Source organism: Sycon ciliatum, chromosome 12 (assembly GCF_964019385.1).
Source record: "Sycon ciliatum chromosome 12, ocSycCili1.1, whole genome shotgun sequence".
In the NCBI taxonomy this organism is placed as follows: Eukaryota; Metazoa; Porifera; class Calcarea; order Leucosolenida; family Sycettidae; genus Sycon; species Sycon ciliatum.
Genome location: NC_088654.1, coordinates 16,234,562 through 16,256,635, shown reverse-complemented (window position 1 = coordinate 16,256,635; position 22,074 = coordinate 16,234,562). Strand labels below are relative to the sequence as shown.

Genomic DNA, 22,074 nt, shown 5'->3' with positions numbered 1-22,074 from the left:
CTTTGCCTGTTGACATTACCAGGGAGAGAGGGGGGGGGGGGGTAAAAACCAATTTTGCATGTGGTTTTTTTTAAGTGGATGTACCACCTCTCCCAGGCCTGCTGTAGTATGACCCAAAAAACAGGGCCGACCCTGGAAAACATGAGTTCACATAATTCAGACCCACAACTAATTTCACAGGTCAGATTACAACAACAACAGGGAGGGCCAACGTCCTGCTGTGTGTACAGTGGTCTCTGGATGCCTGTAATCCATTAACTTTTGTTGACATGTGTATTAGCTAGCGTCAGCAGTACACATCGTCATTCTAATATTCGCTAGTTGAGGGAATGGAGCCTGAATAGGAATAAGTGGGAAGAAAAAATCATTCATTCATCATCATTCCAGTTTGTATTTTCCTCAAAAAATCCTCGGTCAGAACGACCAGTCAAAGATCCAATCATGCACTGGTGATCGGAGTAGCAGCGGCTACACATGGAAATCCGGTCGAATGACTGGGGCCTGCAACGGTGGACATGTTGATCGTATGCGAACCCACGACTGCATGGCCAGCGCACTGGGGCCGCTTGACCTCCGACTGGATTTCCACGTCCACGACGGTACAAGGAGTGCGATGGCCGTTAAGTCATCAACATAGCCCTGAAACGCAGTCGTAGCTGAGATAATTTAAGCTTCTACACCACATTCAAACCCTACACTGTGAAGCAGCACAGGCTCTAAAGTAGCAAATGGTTTCCACAAGGAATGAATGCTCTGCTTACACCGCACTGATACACACAGTAGCAGGGGCTATATCCACGAGGATTAACTGTTACCATACTGTAAAGCGTGAAATTTTCGCGGCGCTTTTAGTTCGCGTTTTCAGAATCCGGACAGGTTTGCGAGGTTTTAATTTTGCGATTGCAGAATGGCATTCTTGCTAAACACGTGGCATTCTTGCTAAACCTTTCATGGATCTCCTTTTCGCGCTGTCTAAATTTCGCGATTTCCACGCGGTCGCGAATTTTTCGCAGAAATTAGACCATGGCAATAATTTCACCCTTTACAGTAGCCATTGAGGCATCAGCATTGCACCGAAGCTCGGTCGTATCAGGGGCCTTCCAGGAGAAGTGCAATTACATGTACCGTCAATACATCCACGTCACACTCAAAGCCGGTAGCAGCAAAGGCTGGCGCCGAGGAGTGCTGCAATGGCCTCCGAATTACCGGCTTCCACCGCACTGAAACACAGTCGGAGCAGACGTTATGCGGGAGAAGGGCAATGCCAGTCTAACACTCAATCTTGACAACAGAAGGGGCCGACTATGCGGAGTGCATTGCCCGTTGAAGCATCTCCGTTTCAGTAACAGACAGCCTAACTGTCAGCAGATCCTATCCTCAATTAGTGCTACTCTTCACTGAAACACAGTCGTAACTGGTAGAGGGGGCTATCCATGAGGAGTGCAGTACTGCCAGTAGCCGTCGAGGATCTACATTGAACTTAAACACAGTCGTAGCAAGGAATAGCCAAGAAGGGTGCAATGGCTGTCGAAGCATCTACACTACACTTGAATACAGTAGATAGCAGGGGCTATGAAGAGCATCCAGGACAGTTGGCCATTGAAGCACCTTGCACTCGTACACAGTATCCCCAACCTGTCCGTCTCTGTCTCTTGGCCTACTCCTCTCGCTTGACCTTGGCTATACAGCATCCAGGAGACAGGACATGCAAAAGCATCAGCCTTGCACTCAAGCCCAGTATCACAGTACCACCCATTGTCTCTTGTCCTTCTCCGCTTGCTTGACCTTCATGCGTCGCTGGCAGAACGCCGCTATGCGATCCATGGCCTCGGAGATGAGAGTTTCCGGTGCCAGCAAGACAATACGCAAGTAGTTGGGATACTTGAAAATCTGAGAGAGAAGGAGAGAATACAACACAAAAGAGCAGCACTGGCTAGAATATCCTGTAATCTTTTCACCGAACATGCTTGTTCGGTTCACAGAGCCTATGCAAGGAGAAATGTTGCCTGGTGTCGGCTGTGGTGCTAGTAAGCTCACATACACCAACAACTAGGGCTGCAATGCGTAGGGGTTTAGTAGGGTAACGAGTTCAGGTATTTCTATCCGGGTAGCACGGGTACCCTATTGGGTATTCTTTGACATAGTTTGCACAGTGAGTGTACAATTGCGCCACATAGAAAGTGTACAGTAAGCACGTAGCCGTGCTTTTTGCATGCGCCGATGCGAAAGCACCGTACTCCCACTACCGGATCAGGTTCGCCACCCGAATACGTGCTCTAATCACGGGTAACATGGGTACCCTACTACTGGGGATTCCCGCTTTCGTTGCCCACAGGACAATTTTTCACAGAACCCCAGAACACCATAGTACCGAGTTTCGTTTCCAACAAAGTTAAATGCCACGCTCATGATCAGTTTTCAACCTCAGATCCGCACTATAATATTCAGGGTGACAACACCGATGCTACACTCACATAGCCAGGGAGAATGAACACCGATTCCTCGCTCATCAGCTCCTGAGCAAACTGCAGATCATCAGCAATGCCATCCAGCTGGTCCACCTTGATGCCAAACTGGAGAGGAGAAACGAAAGTCAGCCATCAGGAAACACCCATGTAGCATGGCTAGGGAAGGGAAAGCAAATCCATTGAATGAAATCCCCGGGAACATTCACGTGCACTCAGCCACACAGTCCAAAGGTTTAAAAGTAAGTTCAGCAGTTAGACAGAAAATGCAAGAAAGAACAGTAATATTACTTGGTCCGCCCAGTTAAAATTGGCGCTTATCTTCTCACTTGGTTTTTTGGTATTCTGCCTGTGCCACACGGCATGGAACCACCGATTCACCATCCGAACCTAACCATTGACCATTGCATCCGACGACATGGCAGCACAAACCATCACAGAAGTTGCGATCAGTTCGTTTGAGTCTTTTTGACGGAGCTGCCGCCGACGAACACTTCCGTCAGCGCAAGAACACACTGCAACCTCCGCTCGAGTCCGTAAAATGGGTCAGGATGTTCGCATTTTAAAGCGATGGAGAATACAGTTTCTGTCTACTTCCAGCTGTCTGATGGCAAGGATTGTTTACCCCGGGGAGGTATAGAAAAGCTAAAAAAGCGCTTCGCGAGCTTGAATTTCAGTGCTTGCACAGTACAGCGCCTAGTGAAGTGCTATCACCAGCAAATCGCTGACGAAGAAACTGCAGCTCGTGTCGATATGTCCAGTAAGTGAGACCAATCCGGCGGACACACTTTGAAGCTCACAGAGGACAGGGCAAAGGAGCTAATCAAAGAAAACGCCAAGTCCTGAGAGAAACACTCGTGCAAAGGACTTCCAGGAAACTAGCCGAAAAGCTTGGTGCACGGCGTGGTAGGTGCAGTACGCACAGGTGCTACATCAAGCGGAAGCTATCACTGCGCTGCATGTAGATCTTCAAGCACCAGCGGCTCGCGTGGGTACGGGTGCTGATCAGCAAGTACGACAAGCGCAAGAGGCGCAAGATTTGAAAAAAGGACACTGATTATGGTGTTGCCTTTTTGTCTCAAACAAAGACGCATTATTGCGACGAACGGGGATAACACTTACAGTCAACATGCGGGCAGTCTCACTCAGCTTCTGATGGGAAGGTGACAGGCACGCACTGCCTTTGAGCGTGATTCGAGACGAAGAGAAGTGGAACAAGCCATGACACGACCCGTGCAGCAGCTGTCCGGATCGTACGTTTTGAGCTCTTCCTCCAGCGACGATAGTGGCGAGGAGGATGTGTAACTTGCTTGAATTTTCGACTGAGTTGCTTACTGACATGTAAATAATCATGTATATAGTGCTTTGTGATCGTGGCTTGCTCCAAATATTCGTATTTCTTTCCTGAGACAAGTGTGAAGATAAGCGCCAATTTTAACTGGGCGGACCAAGTATCAGCATGCATCCTGGTCCTCCACTCGACTGGGCAGCATGAGAATCTAAAGCCAAGCCCTGGCTGAACAACCACACGGTTGATTCAAACAAGAGCATCGACAGAAGAAACACTTGCTACTGTAAAGCGTGAAATTTTTGCGGCGTTTTCAGTTCGCGTTTTCAGAATCCAGACAGGTTTGCGAGGTTTTAATTTTGCGATTGCAGAATGGCATTCTTGCTAAACCTTTCATGGATCTCCTTTCGCGCTGTCTGAATTTCGCGATTTCCACGCGGTCGCGAAATTCGCAGAAATTAGACCATTGCAATAATTTCACGGTTCACAGTATATCCGTCTACAAGCGTGACAACCACGTGGCATCGGATACGTGTGAACTGCAACAACCTGGCCAGTAATTGTACACCAAGGTCACACACAGGCAAGCAAATGTTTATTTTGCTCGCACAAGAGGCTTGAGCACACTGGGGAAAAAAGCAAAGAAATGTCCGAAGCGCAAACTTTAGTACCATGGCTAGAACCATCCTGCGAGCCACAGCACCACACTGCAATCCATAACGTCACACTGCAAACCCTTGCCCTTTCACCCCCGTACGATAAAATTAATGTTGACCTTTGGTTAGTTGACACTTTGGTACATTCGGACGATTTTGGTACATTCGGACGTGACTCTGGTTTCAATACCACACAGTGTACTTCATACCTGCCAAGTATCCAGATTTTTTCGGAATTATCCCCCAATTTTGGATGAACTCCCGCGATGCCGAAATTCATGTCGATTATCCCGAAATTCACTATACAAGAAACAAGCTTGATATTGTACTTGGAGCACTTCAAATGACTTGTTACAGGCCAGTAGTTGTCCTTATTGATTCCGGACCGCCATAGCCTGCAGTACCAGTGGGTCTACTACTACTACTACTACTACTAGCGCTCCTTCCATGAGCAGTCTCTGAAAAACCTCCGTTTTTGAGTCTTCAACATGCGTAAGTGTGATCCGATGATCACCATCAATCATCCATTATCGAAATGTTGGTGCCATCAAGAGTTGAAAAAGGTTGTTTTGGAAAAAAGATGACATGTCCCGGAAATCCAAGGCAAATCCCACGATTTTGCCATGGCGATCCAGAAAAAGCACTCTCAGTACTTGGCAGGTATGGTACTTCCCCAGAGTGTACATTAGGAGCACAAGTGACTGTGAGGAGATATGTTCACGTGCACCAGATAGGCAAGCGTCTATGGACACTACTAGATGTGCTAATGGCATCACTGTGTAGTCCTTATACCCGTATGTCCGCACCTTTTAAAAAAAGCCATGGAGGTGTATTTGATTATAAAGTCAGGCTCACTTATAAAGCTATGGGCTTCGTAAATGAAATGACATTTGAAGAATTGTAGAAAATGAAGGAATAAGTACCAGACTAACAAACGTACAGCCCAGCAGGAAGGGTGAACAAATGGATTTAGAATGATTGAAATTTCTGTGTAGACTTTGACTTTTATGGCATGGCATAGTGGGTGGGTCATTTTGCATCTAAAATAGCTAGGAAAGCAGCGGTGTTTCGAATATTAGGCCATGGCTTTAAAGGCACTGACATACGGTAAGGAGTACCAGGTGGGTGTTTGTGATGCCACTCAATATAAAAGCCATCAGATAGTGATGGAATTGTATAACTCTATTCAAGCTTTCGGAAACAATCTTACTTTGAACGGGAATGGTTTCATACAGGAAAACCTGTCAAAGCGACCACTCGGATAAGGTGACCACCTGTCAAAGAAGACCACTGAAACCAGGATCAAGGGATGCTATTTCCAGTCAAATGACCCTGGATAAGGAGACCACCTGGTAACAGAGACCATGTTTTGAAGGTCCCTTGAGCGGTCGTCTTAGACAGGTTGAACTGTACTTCCGACAGGGAGCGATATAGTACACTTGCAACTATGACTTGCAACTATGATAATTATCACTCCCATATAAGCAATCTCACCAGCATATACATTGCTCCCTGCGGCTTGACCGGCGTAAGACAAGAGACTGTTGAGAGCTTCTCATATACTAGCTTTGACGCTGCCTGCAGTAAAGTGCACAAACATTCCCATACATGTACACACACACAAGCACGAGCGCGAGCGTGCACACACACACACACACACACACACACACACATGAGCGCGGCCACACAGGCACACACACACACGTGTGCACACAGACCCAGACACATACATACAATTTCAAAACAAGGAGTGTCATAGTCTGTTCTCGATACCACCATTCCCTTCCATAATGAATACGATTCACAAAGCAAAAGTCTTCAACACCGCAGCCGAACAAAACGATATCACACTGAAGATGTAAAGGCAAATAGAGATACCATCATCCATTATAGGTTTGCACATCATACCGACAAACCAAATATGCACCACAGTCCATTCATTTTGCTATACCTGCCCCAATTTTCTAAAACCTGCCCAAATTTCTAAATTCACTAGTCTTGGACATCTTAGCTTTAAAGGGGAAGTTAAGGCAAAAATTAAAATTTCACCAGTTGTAGTCTTCGGGGTGCTGAGTCGAATGGTCTTGGTCCGAGAAAGCTGAGACGCTCCCTTCCTACTTGAATCCCAATCGAACTCGCGCACTTCCACCGAAACTGGGTGACTGCGCCCTACTAGATGGGGATTTGTATGCAAAATGTCACTAAAAGCGCCATTTCGTTCTTATAAAAGCACGGATGACCGCGATTGGCCCATATGTTGTAGTCTTTTGGACGCTGAGTCGACTGGTTTTGGTCCGAAAAGGCTGCGATGCAGCGTTCCTCCTTTATTCCCAATCGAACGTGGTTGAAGAAGCGGTCACGTGCTCCTGGGTGCCCAAAATCACCTGGTCACCACGCCAGCAGGTGACAACTTTCACACCAAGGTTCAACTCGAGTGACAGGACTGCACCCAAAAAAGGTCAAACAGGCTAGTAAGTTGTACCCTGCAGGCACGGTGACTAGGTGACTGGCGTACGCAGCAGCACGTGACCACTTGTTCAACCATGTTCGATTGGGAATAAAGGAGGAACGCTGCATCGCAGCCTTTTCGGACCAAAACCAGTCGACTCAGCGTCCAAAAGACTACAACATATGGGCCAATCGCGGTCATCCGTGCTTTTATAAGAACAAAATGGCGCTTTTAGTGACATTTTACATACAAATCCCCATCTAGTAGGGCGCAGTCACCCAGTTTCGGTGGAAGTGCGCGAGTTCGATTGGGATTCAAGTAGGAAGGGAGCGTCTCAGCTTCCTCGGACCAAGACCATTCGACTCAGCACCCCGAAGACTACAACTGGTGAAATTTTAATTTTTGCCTTAACTTCCCCTTTAAGCTTGGCAAAAGGAGTAACACGGGGTCCCACGACGCAGGTTGCTTTTTTTCTACTTTTAACGAGAAACCACGAACCTCGAGAACAGAATATACTGCATGTTAAAGGTGGCTGCAGTCGCAGCAGTGGTGGTGAAACTTGAGCACCTCACCCGACCTGAGGTCTCGGCTTCAGTGACACTTCAGTGCACCAAAGAGTGGGGAAGAGTAGACAGAGGGTGTAGGGGAGGGGGAGAGTGCATCGTTTTTTCTATAGTCATCAGCAAGGTCAGGGCCGTACAATCTGGCCCAGCCGGTCAGGTCGTGGCCGGACTTTAATTCGAAAAAAGTTGATCCAGTCAATTCGTTCAAAACGTGGACAATGTTCATTTTTGGTCAATTATCCCATTTGGCCAGACCCCTGTTGTTCCACTACTGCTGCCCAACACTCTACGTAGGAGAAATGAAAGGTCAGGGTGCCGGTTTTAGATCAATGGTCTGTAGTAGACTCCACTCCCCGCCTTATAAGACTGACAGGACTGGTTTGAACACATGGCATATATGGCAAAGAGCACGTGGAATATTTTACGATCCTACCTCATAAGAGAGAGAGAGAGAGAGAGAGAGAGAGAGAGAGAGAGAGAGAGAGAGAGAGAGAGAGAGAGAGAGAGAGAGAGAGAGAGAGAGAGAGAGAGAGAGAGAGAGAGAGAGAGAGAGAGAGAGAGAGAGAGAGAGAGAGAGAGAGAGAGAGAGAGAGAGAGAGAGAGAGAGAGAGAGAGAGAGAGAGAGAGAGAGAGAGAGAGAGAGAGAGAGAGAGAGAGAGAGAGAGAGAGAGAGAGAGAGAGAGAGAGAGAGAGAGAAAGAGAAAGAGAGAGAGAGAGAGAGAGAGAGAGAGAGAGAGAGAGAGAGAGAGAGAGAGGGACGGAGGGAGAGAGAGAGAGAGAGAGAGAGAGAGAGAGAGAGAGAGAGAGAGAGAGAGAGAGAGAGAGAGAGAGAGAGAGAGAGAGAGAGGGACGGAGGGAGGGACGGAGGGAGGGACAGAGGGAGGGAGGGAGAGAGAGAGAGAGAGAGAGAGAGTGAGGGAGAGAAGAGTGATCTTACCTCTAAATGTCTGTTGGTGTTCTCGAAGAAATCATCGGGAACCTCGCTGAGGATACGAGGAAGTGCAGCTTGAATGGGACCACATGATCCGAGGATTCTTGCCCATAGGTTGTTCAAACAGACACGCACCTGGGGACAATGAACACGCACACACACACACACACACACACACACACACACACACACACACACACACACACACACACACACACATACACACACACAAGCACACGGTGAGCCGGGCTGGAGGACGGGAAGACATGGATGTACGGAAAGATAGCACTACACGGTTAGGGGACAAAATAACAGACACATCAGCTGGAGAAATACACAGACTGCCTGTTACTCACATCTTCCAGTCGGCCATGGTTGTCATGGAGAATCAACCAACCAGTCCTCCAGCCCGGAACAAGATATCTGAGTAACGGCACACATGGAAGACATTAACAGTTGTGAAGAATGTCAAACGTGTACAGAAGAGAGAGAGAGAGAGAGAGAGAGAGAGAGAGAGAGAGAGAGAGAGAGAGAGAGAGAGAGAGAGAGAGAGAGAGAGAGAGAGAGAGAGAGAGAGAGAGAGAGAGAGAGAGAGAGAAGTATGGATGGATGGACAGATGGTTACATACAAAGATGCATACAGACATACATGCATAGAGAGACAGACAAACAGAAAGACGCACTAACATTCAGCCAGCCAGTTAGACAGACATAGAGATGGACAGACAGGCAGATGGACGGACAGATGAATAGAGGGAGAGACAAAAGAGTGCCTCGAAACACACACAAACACACACACTGCTACACACCTTTTCCCAATACCCGAACAGGTCAGGATGGGTACACGGTCAGTGAGGCTGGCCAGCGGGTGAAACTCAGCACCACCATACACCTAGCACACGGCAGAGAGCACAACATGCTACATGATGCACTTGTACTGGATCAAATGCCAAAACTGGTCATGTGAGTCTCCCGGGAGTGGGCAGAGAGGTTAAAATATGTATTGCATCCATGCCAACATGGCCCAGTGCCTTGACATCACTCATCTCTACATGCTAGTGATGTCTAAAGACAGTTGGTCTAGAGGCATAGGTAGCAACAAGTGCTGAAGATATGGTAGCGTGGTCTGGTAGCCTGGGATTACTGGTCTCCATAGACAGGTGGTTCCTGAAGACTGGTAGGGTTTTATAGCAGCAAGAGTGCATTATACTGTAAAAGCAGAAATTTTTGCTGGCGTCATATTTTCGCTATTCTCCAAAATCGGCGGTTCGGCGGAGGACATTTTCCGTAAACCCGTTTTCCAGGTCAGTGTACTAGCACTACTATCAATCATTTTGGTGCGCTGTATTTTCCGTAAAAATTGTCGGCACCGAACTTACCGAAAATAAAACACAACCGAAAATTTCTGCTTTTACATTAGCTTTTTTTCAGGAGCGCTGCGACCGACAGTCAATTGTGATCTGGTGGCCTGGCACGGGGGAAGTATGAATGCAGTGAATGGGATTTTCAGTTTAGACAACTTTGGTGTGTCTGATCTACTCACCTCCCACCGCTTTAGCAACTGCATCTGCGCCTTGATCCTCGTGGGTGGTGATAATCCGATGTATTCGGAAAAAGCCCACGGCGGAATTCCTTTATATTATATCAGTCCTTTGTGGCTATTTGGATGACTGATGACGTCATGACCAGTCAGAGTTCAAATGTCAAAGAATTTGCATGTCGAAGCTCTTGTAGTCGAAGCAGGACATGGGACAGTATATCACTGTGTCCTGAAACTGATCAACTCACGGTATCTATAAAACAAGCACGGGAAAGCAGGCGCCCTTCATCACGCTTCTGCCAAAGAAAAACGCCAGAAAAAATTCCGCCGTTTAGAGAACCCATCACGGCTCAAGATCGGAGTTGTTGACTCCTGGTTAAGTACTCTCGATGACAGTGGTCTACTGCCACAAGCTACAGGTATTAAGTTATGCAACCAAAGAGAGATAGGCATTAGGACTTACTACTCCACCGTAGATCTCATCAGCCAGAATTGGCAACCGATGCTTTTCTGCAACTACGAGCGCATCAAGACATATGCACACGCAAGAACAAACACATCCGTACGTGCTCGCATGCATATGCACATGCACGCACACACAAACACACACACATATGCACACACACACACACACACCACAAAGCTGCTTGAAGTGGGGGTTTTCTCGCAACACATGCACGCACACACATGCGCACACACGCACGCACACACACACACACGGACACACACACACACACAACAGTGTTCCACTCTTGACAACAGTAATGCTTAACAATAGTTTTCTGCAACAAGCAGTAAGGTCTGGAAAACATGAAGATATCTAACCCGCCACAATCTCCAGCAGATGCTCCTTGCTGTACACTGAACCGCATGGATTCGACGGGTTCACCAGAATAATACACCTGGTCTTGTCGTCTATCAGTGACTCCATATGCTCTATGTCAACTTGCCAGGACTTCTCAGGCTGCGAAAAATGCAGGCGCACACACGTATACACATGCACATACGCACATACACACATATGCAAACATGAACACACACAAAATATAAACATTGAATGAAGTCTTTTTTTGTGGGACAGATAATTTGATCCAATTTGCCCAAAAAATCTACGACTCGCATCCCCACAACCGTTCTGTGAGAAAATCCATGTGATGACAACAAACTTGGGGTCTGATATCAACACCAGCGAATGCAAGAAAACACAATAATACTGGGCTTAGAGTGAAGCACATAGCTAATCTATTCTGATATCATCTGCCTGACCACACATACACACACACACACACACACACACACGCGAGCACGCACACCCCCCCCCCCCCCCCCCCACATACACGAGTGTGGGCGCTCACAAACAGTGAACACGACACTTACCAGCAGGTTGTAATACCTAGCTTCCAGCTGCCGACATGCAGCGTTGACTTTATACATCGAATAGCCTGGCTTGGGAATGAGAATATTAGTTCCAGGGTCACACAATGTGGTCAGAGCAAACTGCACGGCTTGAGCACATCCGGATGTTATGATAACGTGCTGCACACAACATGACGAGCAAGCAAGAGCAGAAGAAGAGAAAGGCTCGGTGCTGACATTATTATGTATGTATGTATGTGTGTGTGGGGGGGGGGGGGGGGCATGTGCGTGTGTACGTACGTGTGTGTGTGTGTGCGTGCGTGTGCGTGAATGTGTTTCTACATCTGAAGGAATGTTTTTGAAAGAAGGAAGCAGTGCCGATAGAATCGGTTAAAGCCAGGTGACTTGGTATTTTGTATGCCTATTAGGCGGTCCACACCATCAGCGTTTTTTGTCAAATAAAATGTCCCAAATTATACGCTCTATACATTTCACACACTCACATCTTCATGAACCGGATTGACGGGGTAGGAGAACTTCTTGGCAAGTGCTACCCTGGCCTCTGCCATTCCTGCACAGAGAGAGAGAGAGGACGACAGAAAAGATGAAGTGCACCGTAAACACACTGTTCCTGGCATCCGCACACAAGACACGCAAGTGCATTACTGAAACGTGTGACACTTCAACACATCGCTGCAAGTTGGCACAACACACATACCGCCATTGATTGGGTTCGTGAAAATTTCAAGTCATTAAACTGCAAACAGCAGTGAAGATCGCAATGTGTACGACGTATCACTGTATACAGACGCATGTGGGCACGCACACATACACACAAGCTCCGGCTAGCAGCTGGGCTTCTTTCGCTACCCCTCGTCATAGACAGCTAGGCCCGGCAGAACCGATGTGGCTGGTCAGGCCATGGTGGGACCAACCTGTTTTGGCTAAGACCATGTGTACTTGTCATATCACACACACACAAGTACAAGAAGCTCCGGTATGGCTGGACCAATAAACAACTGTTTCTGCTGGCTCTGCGTAGAGATAGAGTCCGACCTCGCTTATCTGGTCCTCTTTTATCTGGATACCTCGCCATCCGGAAGAAAATCGTTGGTTACCGATTCACAGCATATGCCATGCATGCAAACAGTATGACTGTGTGTTCGATTATCGATTATCCTTGCCTATCCGGACATTGTTCTGTGGAAAACGGATGTGCGCGGTTATGCGAGGTCTGACTGTATGTTCTGAGGTGTGTCACTGCAGGGGCGTCGGACACGGTATGGTCACTACGGTATTGACCGTACCACTTTTTTGTCTCCGTGAATCTATAAAATACACTGATCTGGGCTCTAATTTTCCAAAATATTCGCCTCAGCAACCCCTCCCCCACCACGAGTAAATTGTACTTCAGATGGCTGACTGTACCACACTAAAATACCTTCCGACGCCCCTGGGTCACTCAGTCATTTCTCTTCACTTTGTTAACTCTCACCTGGTGTTCGTTTGTAATCATTATCTTTACCAGCTTGCAGTACATCAGTCACAGCCTGGATAACAACCGGTGATGGAGGTAGGTTCTTGTAGAATGTAGGGTCACCTGCATACAGTGAATGTGTTAGTCAAGAACAACCACGCCGTAATACATGTACATGCAAACAAACACACACACACACACACACACACACACACACTAACACACACACACACACACACACACACACACACACACACACACACAAACACACACACACAAACACACAAACACACACAAACACACACACACACACACACAGATGCACCCACACACATACACACCCACAAGCGCACCCTTGTGAACAGTCATACACAGATGCACAATGGGCGTTTTCGATTACACGCATTTCGGTCAATTCTAGAATTAGTTATTGTTGATGCACAGTTCGATTGCACAAAAAGTGACAAATTCCGTCGTTAGAATTGATTTTGTCCAATTCCGTCAAATCTGAAGAGAAGGCGGAATTTCTCTAATTCTGGCGCCAGAATTGCACACTTGGTGTGTTACCGGTCTGGTCATGCATGACTCAAGTCAAGGAAGAGCCTCCCTGGCCGGTGTGGCACGAAAGCAGGGCTACAACTGCATATAGTTGCTACTTTTGTCTTCCCGAAAAGCAAATTGCCGCTGTTGAGTTTCCGCTGGGAGCTGATTTTTAGACCAGATCATTTTGGGTGGTCCTTTCGCACACGCGTTCAGCTTTATTGAAGCCCAATATTGTTGCCGACATGGAGCCTTCGCCGGGATGGACCGGTACACGAAGCTGGGTCGATGCGCGTGCGCGCGCGAGGGTGTAAGTGATATCTTTTTACGACCAATCTTGTTTGTGATATGGCATGAATAAAATGCGTTGTGAATTCCAGTCGTTCGTTTACATGGCCGGAATTCGTACATTTTGGTCATTCGAGAATTACAAAACCCAGTTCGAGAATTGTGTAAGCGTGTAATCGAAAGCGCCCAATGCACCGTTCGTGCACTTCTGTGGACTTCACTGCCGCAGTGGTCCCGAGTTCAACCAACAGTGACACACGTTGGCCTTACCGACGTTGAGTCTTATGAGCTCCTTGTCGGGATTCGGCTTGAATTTACCATGGTCGACCAGGCTCCGAATGGGATCGTTGCAGTGCCGCGATTCGAACGAGCCCCGAATGTTCCAATCCTGTCCTCCAGCCATGTTGCATGGGGCCGGGGATTTGTGGAGTTCGTACCTACCCGCACCAACTAGGAAGCAATACTAGTAGCCAAGCCTTGGGTCGTGCATGCGACAACGACAAAGACGACATTAGCGGCGGATGAAATGAAGTACGCACTTGTATCACAAACATAGCAACCGCCAAGGTCGAGCTCCAGAACATTTTTGAACTAATTACTTGTCACACGGTACGACCAAATGAATGGAATTTCTTGCCTGTGCATGTGTAGTCCAGTGTATGCAGTGTGTGCACTGACGTCCCAGTCTACATGAATGTCATCATTGTAGGCCGATTTTTCGGCGGATTTTGGAATCGTACAAAAATTCCTCAAATGCTCAAGACTCAAACAAGAGTCAAGACTGGTGCAAGAACATACCCGTAGAATCCCGCGGATAAGCCCACCCGCGTATATAAGCCCATGCCCGCGCATAAGCCCAGGGAAAGTAATAGTTCGAACGTCACAAGGCTTCGTCATACAAGCCCATGCCATGGCATGGGCCTAAGTCGTACCAAGAGTCCATAAAGTATGGACTCTTGGTCGTACCATGTACATGTAGGTAGTACATGTAGGGTTTTTTTGTTTTTTTGTACATTTCAACACAATCATCGGTTGTTTTTGTTTGCACAGTGGCTTTCAGCAATGTATTTCTCACTTCCTTGGTACTTTTTAATAGCACATGTTGGTGTCAGCGTATAAGCCCATGTCCGCGTATAAGCCCATGTTCTCGTATAAGCCCACCGAAATGTCCTTGTGAAACAGATAAGCCCATGGGCTTATCCGCGGGATTCTACGGTAATCATCTTGGCATGCATGGTGCATGCACGGTGTTGTCGCACGCGTTTCCGACGTGCAAGCGTGTCGGCCCAGTCGGCCGATTTCATGTCGCCGTTTGTCGGGGTCGGTGCCGGGAGGATCAGCCGAAAAATAGGACAACACCGAAATTCTACTGTAAATTGTAATGACTGGTTCGTAGTCAGGCTAACTATACTTCACTGGCGCTCAGTTTCGCAGGGCTGAAATGCTGGCACTGACGTACTGGCGCTGGTTGCATGTTATGTGGCAAATGTAGTACATGTACAGTCAGTCGTCGCATAACCAGTGAGTGCATGTGTCGGGTTTGCGTGTAAAATTTACTACATTCCCACGGTTAAGTTGTGACCAAAATGACCAAAATGGTAAGCACAAAAATTACAAAGGTGGAAGAATAGCTCTGAAAAGCAGCGAGTTTTTACTGAATCAATCCCTTATTCCAATCATCACCACTGGTAAGAGTAAAACACTGTGTTAGCTGGTTGAAACATCAACAGTAAGGGTTCAATTTAGTACGTTTTGGGTGTAAAATATCAGACAATCAAAACCGTAACGATTAGCTGGTGGCTGGCTACGGTGCAGCGAAAAGAAAGAAGAAATACGCAGACTGTGACAGAAGGCTGAGGACCCTACTTTCGAGGCACGACCACCTCTGGAATTCCTCAGAGGAATTGCACACAACCTGACCTTCAACGTTGTGGAGTGATTAGCTGGAATTGAAACATTTTCGCTGCTTGTCTATTGTTCCTCATTGATCTGCTCACCTCTGTACACAAATGGAGACCGCCTCGATTGGCTTAATTAATGGCCTCTGGGGAATCCTTGAAATAATACATGTAATTATAATATTTAAAAATTCAAAATTCTCTCCGTCCTTCTTTATTTTTTCTTCTTTCGGTGAAATGTCTGTTCGGCGAATTGGCCGCTCGGTGAACTGTCATTCTGTGAGTTGTGCATTCGGTGAAATGGGCATTCTGTGAACTGGGTACTCGGTGAGCTGTCGTTCGGTGAGCTGTCAGTCGGTGAACTGTCGCTCGGTGAATTGTCGTTCGGTGATATGTCGGGACACCATAATAGTACTGTCGATGTCGTGGATCTACAATGATTATGTTAAGACATAATCATTGTAGATCCATTGTAGATTGTAGTGTGGACCATGCTGTTTTCTCTTTTCTAAGTTAGTTGTTCTCTAGCCTTCATAGGCCCACAAATGATATTCGTATGGGGGATCATACTTATGCATTCTGTTATACTTATGGGGCCTCGAAGTTCAGAAAGTAGTTTCGTTTTTCGTTCTTTCATGCAGCCATAAGTACAACAAAATGCATTAGCCCCATCCCTCACACAAACAAGTCAACAAAGAGGCATCTTTGGATTGAGGACTGCTGGTTTCGAAACAACTGGTTTGAAGCTCAAAGTAGAGCTGGTGTTAGCTCAGAGCAGAGCTGCTGTTAGCTCAAAGTAGAGCCGCTGTTAGCTCAAAGTAGAGCTGCGGTTAGCTCAAAGTAGAGCTGCGGTTAGCTCAAAGTAGAGCTGCGGTTAGCTCAAAGTAGAGCTGCTGTTAGCTCAAAGTAGAGCTGCGATTAGCTCAAAGTAGAGCTGCTGTTAGCTCAAAATAGAGCTGCTGTTAGCTCAAGGTAGAGCTGCTGTTAGCTCAAGGTAGAGCTGCTGTTAGCTCAAAGTAGAGCTGCTGTTAGCTCAAAGTAGAGCTGCGGTTAGCTCAAAGTAGAGCTGCTGTTAGCTCAAAGTAGAGCTGCTGTTAGCTCAAAGTAGAGCTGCGGTTAGCTCAAAGTAGAGCTGCTGTTAGCTCAAAGTAGAGCTGCTGTTAGCTCAAAGTAGAGCTGCTGTTAGCTCAACGTAGAGCTGCAATGCTAAATGGATGTAATATAGCGCAAGGCAGAGCCGCAGCAAATAGCTAGATAACACCAGTTGTGAGAGTGGACCCGATTAGTGGGTATGATAATTATGATGGTGTGAATAAGTTGGATAGGGAGGGATGGTGGGAAAAGAAACACTGCTGAAGCACGATCCGTTGTCTGGAAGAGCACAACAGGGCAAGCAAGATTTGTTTTTCTTTTCCGCAAAATGGGCTGGTGCCATTTGTGATTACGCAGCAGAACAAAGCGCATGACGTCAGTCTTGAATGCAGTACAAAGCAATGCAGTGCAGCGTGTGCGCTAGTTCGGATTGTTGCTAACAAGTACTAGCACAGCTAGTACACCATTAGCCCCATCCCTCACACAAACAAGTCAACAAAGAGGCATCTTTGGATTGAGGAGTGCTGGTTTCGAAACAACTGGTTTGAAGCTCAAAGTAGAGCTGGTGTTAGCTCAGAGCAGAGCTGCTGTTAGCTCAAAGTAGAGCCGCTGTTAGCTCAAAGTAGAGCTGCGGTTAGCTCAAAGTAGAGCTGCGGTTAGCTCAAAGTAGAGCTGCGGTTAGCTCAAAGTAGAGCTGCTGTTAGCTCAAAGTAGAGCTGCGATTAGCTCAAAGTAGAGCTGCTGTTAGCTCAAAATAGAGCTGCTGTTAGCTCAAGGTAGAGCTGCTGTTAGCTCAAGGTAGAGCTGCTGTTAGCTCAAAGTAGAGCTGCTGTTAGCTCAAAGTAGAGCTGCGGTTAGCTCAAAGTAGAGCTGCTGTTAGCTCAAAGTAGAGCTGCTGTTAGCTCAAAGTAGAGCTGCGGTTAGCTCAGAGTAGAGCTGCTGTTAGCTCAAAGTAGAGCTGCTGTTAGCTCAAAGTAGAGCTGCTGTTAGCTCAACGTAGAGCTGCAATGCTAAATGGATGTAATATAGCGCAAGGCAGAGCCGCAGCAAATAGCTAGATAACACCAGTTGTGAGAGTGGACCCATGAAACCAGCACTCCGTTAGCTAAGCACTATTGACGCACAGCAAGGGTCAATTAATGTCAGCACAGGCAAGCATTGTGCAGCTAGAGTTCAGTAGCTTATTACTCACCCGAGTTGGGGATCATGTCATCCATGGCACGGCAGCAAGCCGGGACGATAGCTGGCGCTTACCGCTTGTTGTAGTCCGGATGTAGCATAGACACGCATCGCTCTTTCCACTGACCTGCCACTCGGAAGAAGGAGTCGGGGGCACTAGCCATAGCAGCGGTGGTGGCTGCACCAATGTGGACCGAATGCCCGGAGTAGTTCGACTGGGATGGTACACCGGCCGCAGCGACAAGAGACCATACTGTTACTGTGAATGACTGCCTGGTCAGCTGCTGTCTGTTCGAGAGTACGAACAAGAGTTGCTCCGGTCCCTCGCGACACATGGGTAGCTAACAATGGTACGGACCGGGCAGTACGGCGGTACAGACGGGCCAATGTCACTAGTAACGCCTTTACCGAATGGGTCCGTCTTGGATGAAAGCAGGAAGAGTTGCAGGCGTCTGTCACCAGGGGAGCTAGTACAGCCCCGTGTGATGCCATTAGTGAATTCAGCACACCGAAGAAATCCAAAGAAGCAGCATGGCGGCTTGGTAGAGCAGCTTGTCATGGCCATTCAGGATACTACTTTTCCGGCGTGCATCCGTCAGGTGTCGTAGGATTGGCATAGTTATAGGAAGGCGAGGGGTGAGTACAGCCGTACCATGGCATCGCTGGATGCCCTTCAACGCCCTCTTCAGAAGCCACGCATCTACTAAGGGGCCGGCAAACCCATTCTCAAGGTGGGCTTTATGCACCGCGCTCGCATACACAGATACAGTTCAGGGCACGCTGATCATAGTTCACGCATGAATGTGTGTCCAGGAACGATGACTCGGGCAGCAAAAGTGAGCTTCCCCAGGAGGGACTCGAGTTGACGCTGGCCGATGCTGCGCTCGCTGATAGTAGCCATGAGTGGCGCACGGATCTCGGACAGCTTGTCCTCTGGTAGCCGAGCTTCGTGGCGCTCGCAGTCTAGGACAATACCAAGGAAGGTCAATGATGGTGGTGGCCCTTCGAGCTGGGATGGAGCAAAGAGGAGTGCCGAGATACGTGAATGCCCGGAGGAGGATGGTGAGTTGCTGGTTGGCTGCAGCCAAACCAGTGGAGATATCGAGAAAGTCATCGAGGTAATGAAGCTGGTGATCTATAGCAAACTCGTGCTGCATGATCCAGTTGACTGCTGTGGCTACTGAGTCAAAGACGGCTGGGCTGGACCGGAGGCCGAAAGGCAGAAAGCGCTCGTAGTAGTAGGAGCCTTCCCAGCGAAGTCCTGACGGCGGACTGGGATCTGCCGAAATGCACTGCGTACATCGAGCTTGGACAAATACACAGGCTGTGGGCATGACCTGATGATGTTGATCGCGTTGTCAATGCTCGCGTAGTGCAGAGAGAGCGGCTCGGCAGGAATGCTGTCGTTCGCGCCGGTGCCTTCCGGACTAGACAGATGGTGGATCATTCGCAGCTTGCCGTTCTTTTTGGGGATGGCACCAATACCAGAGCGGCGCATGAACTGAAATGGAGGTGACGGAAATGGGCCTGTGGTCTCGCTGCGGGCGCAGGAAGCAGCTAATTGCTCGGATATAAATGCCGAGTGAGTGAAAGCCAAGGGTAGATTATTAGAGAAACCCGAAATGTCGTGTTGGCCGGCAGATCCAAGAGTAAAGCCACGGCGCAGGCCGTGGAGAACATACGCAACACATGATTGATCTGAGTGGTTACGTAACAGGCGGGCAAAGTGGTCAGCTAGCAGTGTGGTGTCTGCAGAGTGTATAGGAAAGAAGCTACGTACCGAGTCAGGCGATTCGGTAGCCATTCTGCTAGGAGCGGCGGGGTGGCCGATTGGCTCCGCGCTGCTGCTGGTTGCACATGATGCATGGGTGGTCCTTGCCACACTGGCTGCAGGTGTGGGAGAAGCGGCACGACGACGAAGAACAGCGACCTCCATTGAAGTTGCGGCAGATTTCTTGGCCGTCGCTAGTATGGTTGCGACCGCTGGAGGTAAATGCTGCTGGCTTGGAGACGAAAAGGACACAAACCGCCCCTGGATGGAACGTCTTACATTGAGCGCATTTTGGGTGTGCATGGCCTGTGACAGCTATCTGCCATAGGTTCACGTCGATGGTGTCCAACCTCTTCGTGCCTGGTTACTGGGCCACGAGCATCCGCAGCTGGCGGTCGTACTCTAGCCACGCGCTTGGGAAGAACTGGCGGTTAGCAGTCAGGATCAACTGCTGGTACGCAATCAGTTCAGCAGTTCAGCAGTGCGGTGTAGGGCAGCAGCCGTGATAACAGACATGTATGTGGTCCATGCCTCGAGCCGGGTAGCTACATGTATAATTATCGTGAACCTTGCGACGCACCTGCTTCGCGTCATCCGACTCAACGATATTTAGCTGGATATCGTTATTCGGGCTGTGCACCAGCCGGAACGTTGGGCCGGAAGTGTGCAAGAATGTCAGGCAACAAACTTGAAAAATCTACGAACTCCCCTCGCAAGATACGTTCTTGCACAGCCTTGGGCACAGCTGGTGCAGGTGGCTGATCGGGTGGGTTACAGGAGCTTGACCTGGCGTAGTGGCGGAAGCTGCCGCATTGCCTTGGCCTTGGGTGAGGAGCGGCACAATGCTCTCCGATAATAATAAAATGGCGGCCGACAAAGCCGACTACACCTCGTCCCGTACGGGAGCGCAGAGATCCGTTGAGCCCGCGTCACCTGAGCTGGCGGAGGAGGCATTGGTGCACGTCGGGCTTCTGGGCTCGCGAGCCGTGTCCGCACTGTCATGTTGCTGGTTCTCCCGGCCGGAGTTACCAAGGGCTAGTTGTGCCAGCAAACGGTGCTGTAAATACTTTTACTAAGTTTCCTTTCGGATTCAAGCCGCGCTGAGAAGGCTCGCCGCGGAGGGCTTGGCAAGGCATTGCCTTGACAGTGTCGACAGTAAGGTCAGACATACTGGAGAAATACAGTGTCGAGGTGACACTCGGGCTGGCAGCAAAGCTACGAAAGGAAAAGAAACACTGCTGAAGCACGATCCGTTGTCTGGAAGAGCACAACAGGGCAAGCAAGATTTGTTTTTCTTTTCCGCAAAATGGGCTGGTGCCATTTGTGATTATGCAGCAGAACAAAGCGCATGACGTCAGTCTTGAATGCAGTACAAAGCAATGCAGTGCAGCGTGTGCGCTAGTTCGGATTGTTGCTAACAAGTACTAGCACAGCTACAGTCCATTCAGAAAAAAATGAACTTCTAGCTTTTGGCCATAAATGGGTCAAACGTTGAGTTTTTTTAGAATTTTTTTCTGCAATCCCATATGGAATCCTCTTCCAATTATGTTTCTGAAGTTTTTTTGTCCAAAAAGCAAGCCATAGCAAGAATAGGATTTCGGGCAGGTTTTGCCCCAAAAGCACTGAATTGGAAAAAACCATCAAAATCCAGGCCGTTTGACCCCGCCTGCAACAGTGCATTCTGCGGTTCGAACCCCAGTTCAGGCACCCTTTTGGACCCTTTTTCAAATTTCAAAGTTCGCAGCACTGCACTGTGTACGATGAAATCACGAAAAATCGCCAAATACGGGAGCTCGCCAGAGCCAGGACCCATTTTTTTCTGAATGGACTGTAGTACACCATAAGATCCCCCATGCGAATATCATTAAAGGGGAAGTATACCCTAAAATCAAATTTTCACCAGTTGTAGTCTTCTGGGTGCTGAGTCGAATGGTCTTGGTCCGAGGAAGCTGCGACGCTCCCTTCCTACTTGAATCCCAATCGAACTCGCGCACTTCCACCGAAACTGGGTGACTGCGCCCTACTAGATGGGGATTTGTATGCAAAATGTCACTAAAAGCGCCATTTCGTTCTTATAAAAGCACGGATGACAGCGATTGGCCCATATGTTGTAGTCTTTTGGACGCTGAGTCGATTGGTTTTGGTCCGAAAAGGCTGCGATGTAGCGTTCCTCCTTTATTCCCAATCGAACATGGTTGAACAAGCGGTCACGTGCTCCTGCGTACACCAGTCACCTGGTCACCGTGCCTGCAGGGTACAACTTACTAGCCTGTTTGACCTTTTTTGGGTGCAGTCCTGTCACTCGAGTTGAACTCGAGTTGAACCTTGGTGTGAAAGTTGTCGCCTGCTGGCGCGGTGACCAGGTGATTTGGGCACCCAGGAGCACGTGACCACTTGTTCAACCATGTTCGATTGGGAATAAAGGAGGAACGCTGCATCGTAGCCTTTTCGGACCAAAACCAGTCGACTCAGCGTCCAAAAGACTACAACATATGGGCCAATCGCTGTCATCCGTGCTTTTATAAGAACGAAATGGCGCTTTTAGTGACATTTTGCATACAAATCCCCATCTAGTAGGGCG

At 48.3% G+C, this 22,074-nt stretch overlaps 1 protein-coding gene across 1 annotated transcript; it reads right to left on the bottom strand.

Moving 5' to 3' along the window:
- Positions 1 to 225: 225 nt before the first annotated feature.
- On the bottom strand, positions 226 to 14,155 carry LOC135828169 (tyrosine aminotransferase-like). The gene is made up of 12 exons (XM_065340618.1): positions 13,824 to 14,155; positions 12,744 to 12,848; positions 11,752 to 11,819; positions 11,270 to 11,428; positions 10,718 to 10,856; positions 10,356 to 10,408; positions 9,162 to 9,244; positions 8,709 to 8,775; positions 8,359 to 8,487; positions 5,904 to 5,987; positions 2,475 to 2,573; positions 226 to 1,890 (listed from the first exon to the last, which is right to left on the bottom strand). The coding sequence occupies exons 1-12, from the start codon at positions 13,954 to 13,956 to the stop codon at positions 1,741 to 1,743; spliced, it is 1,269 nt and encodes a 422-aa protein (XP_065196690.1). The 5' UTR covers positions 13,957 to 14,155; the 3' UTR covers positions 226 to 1,740.
- Between the last annotated feature and the right edge of the window lie 7,919 nt (positions 14,156 to 22,074).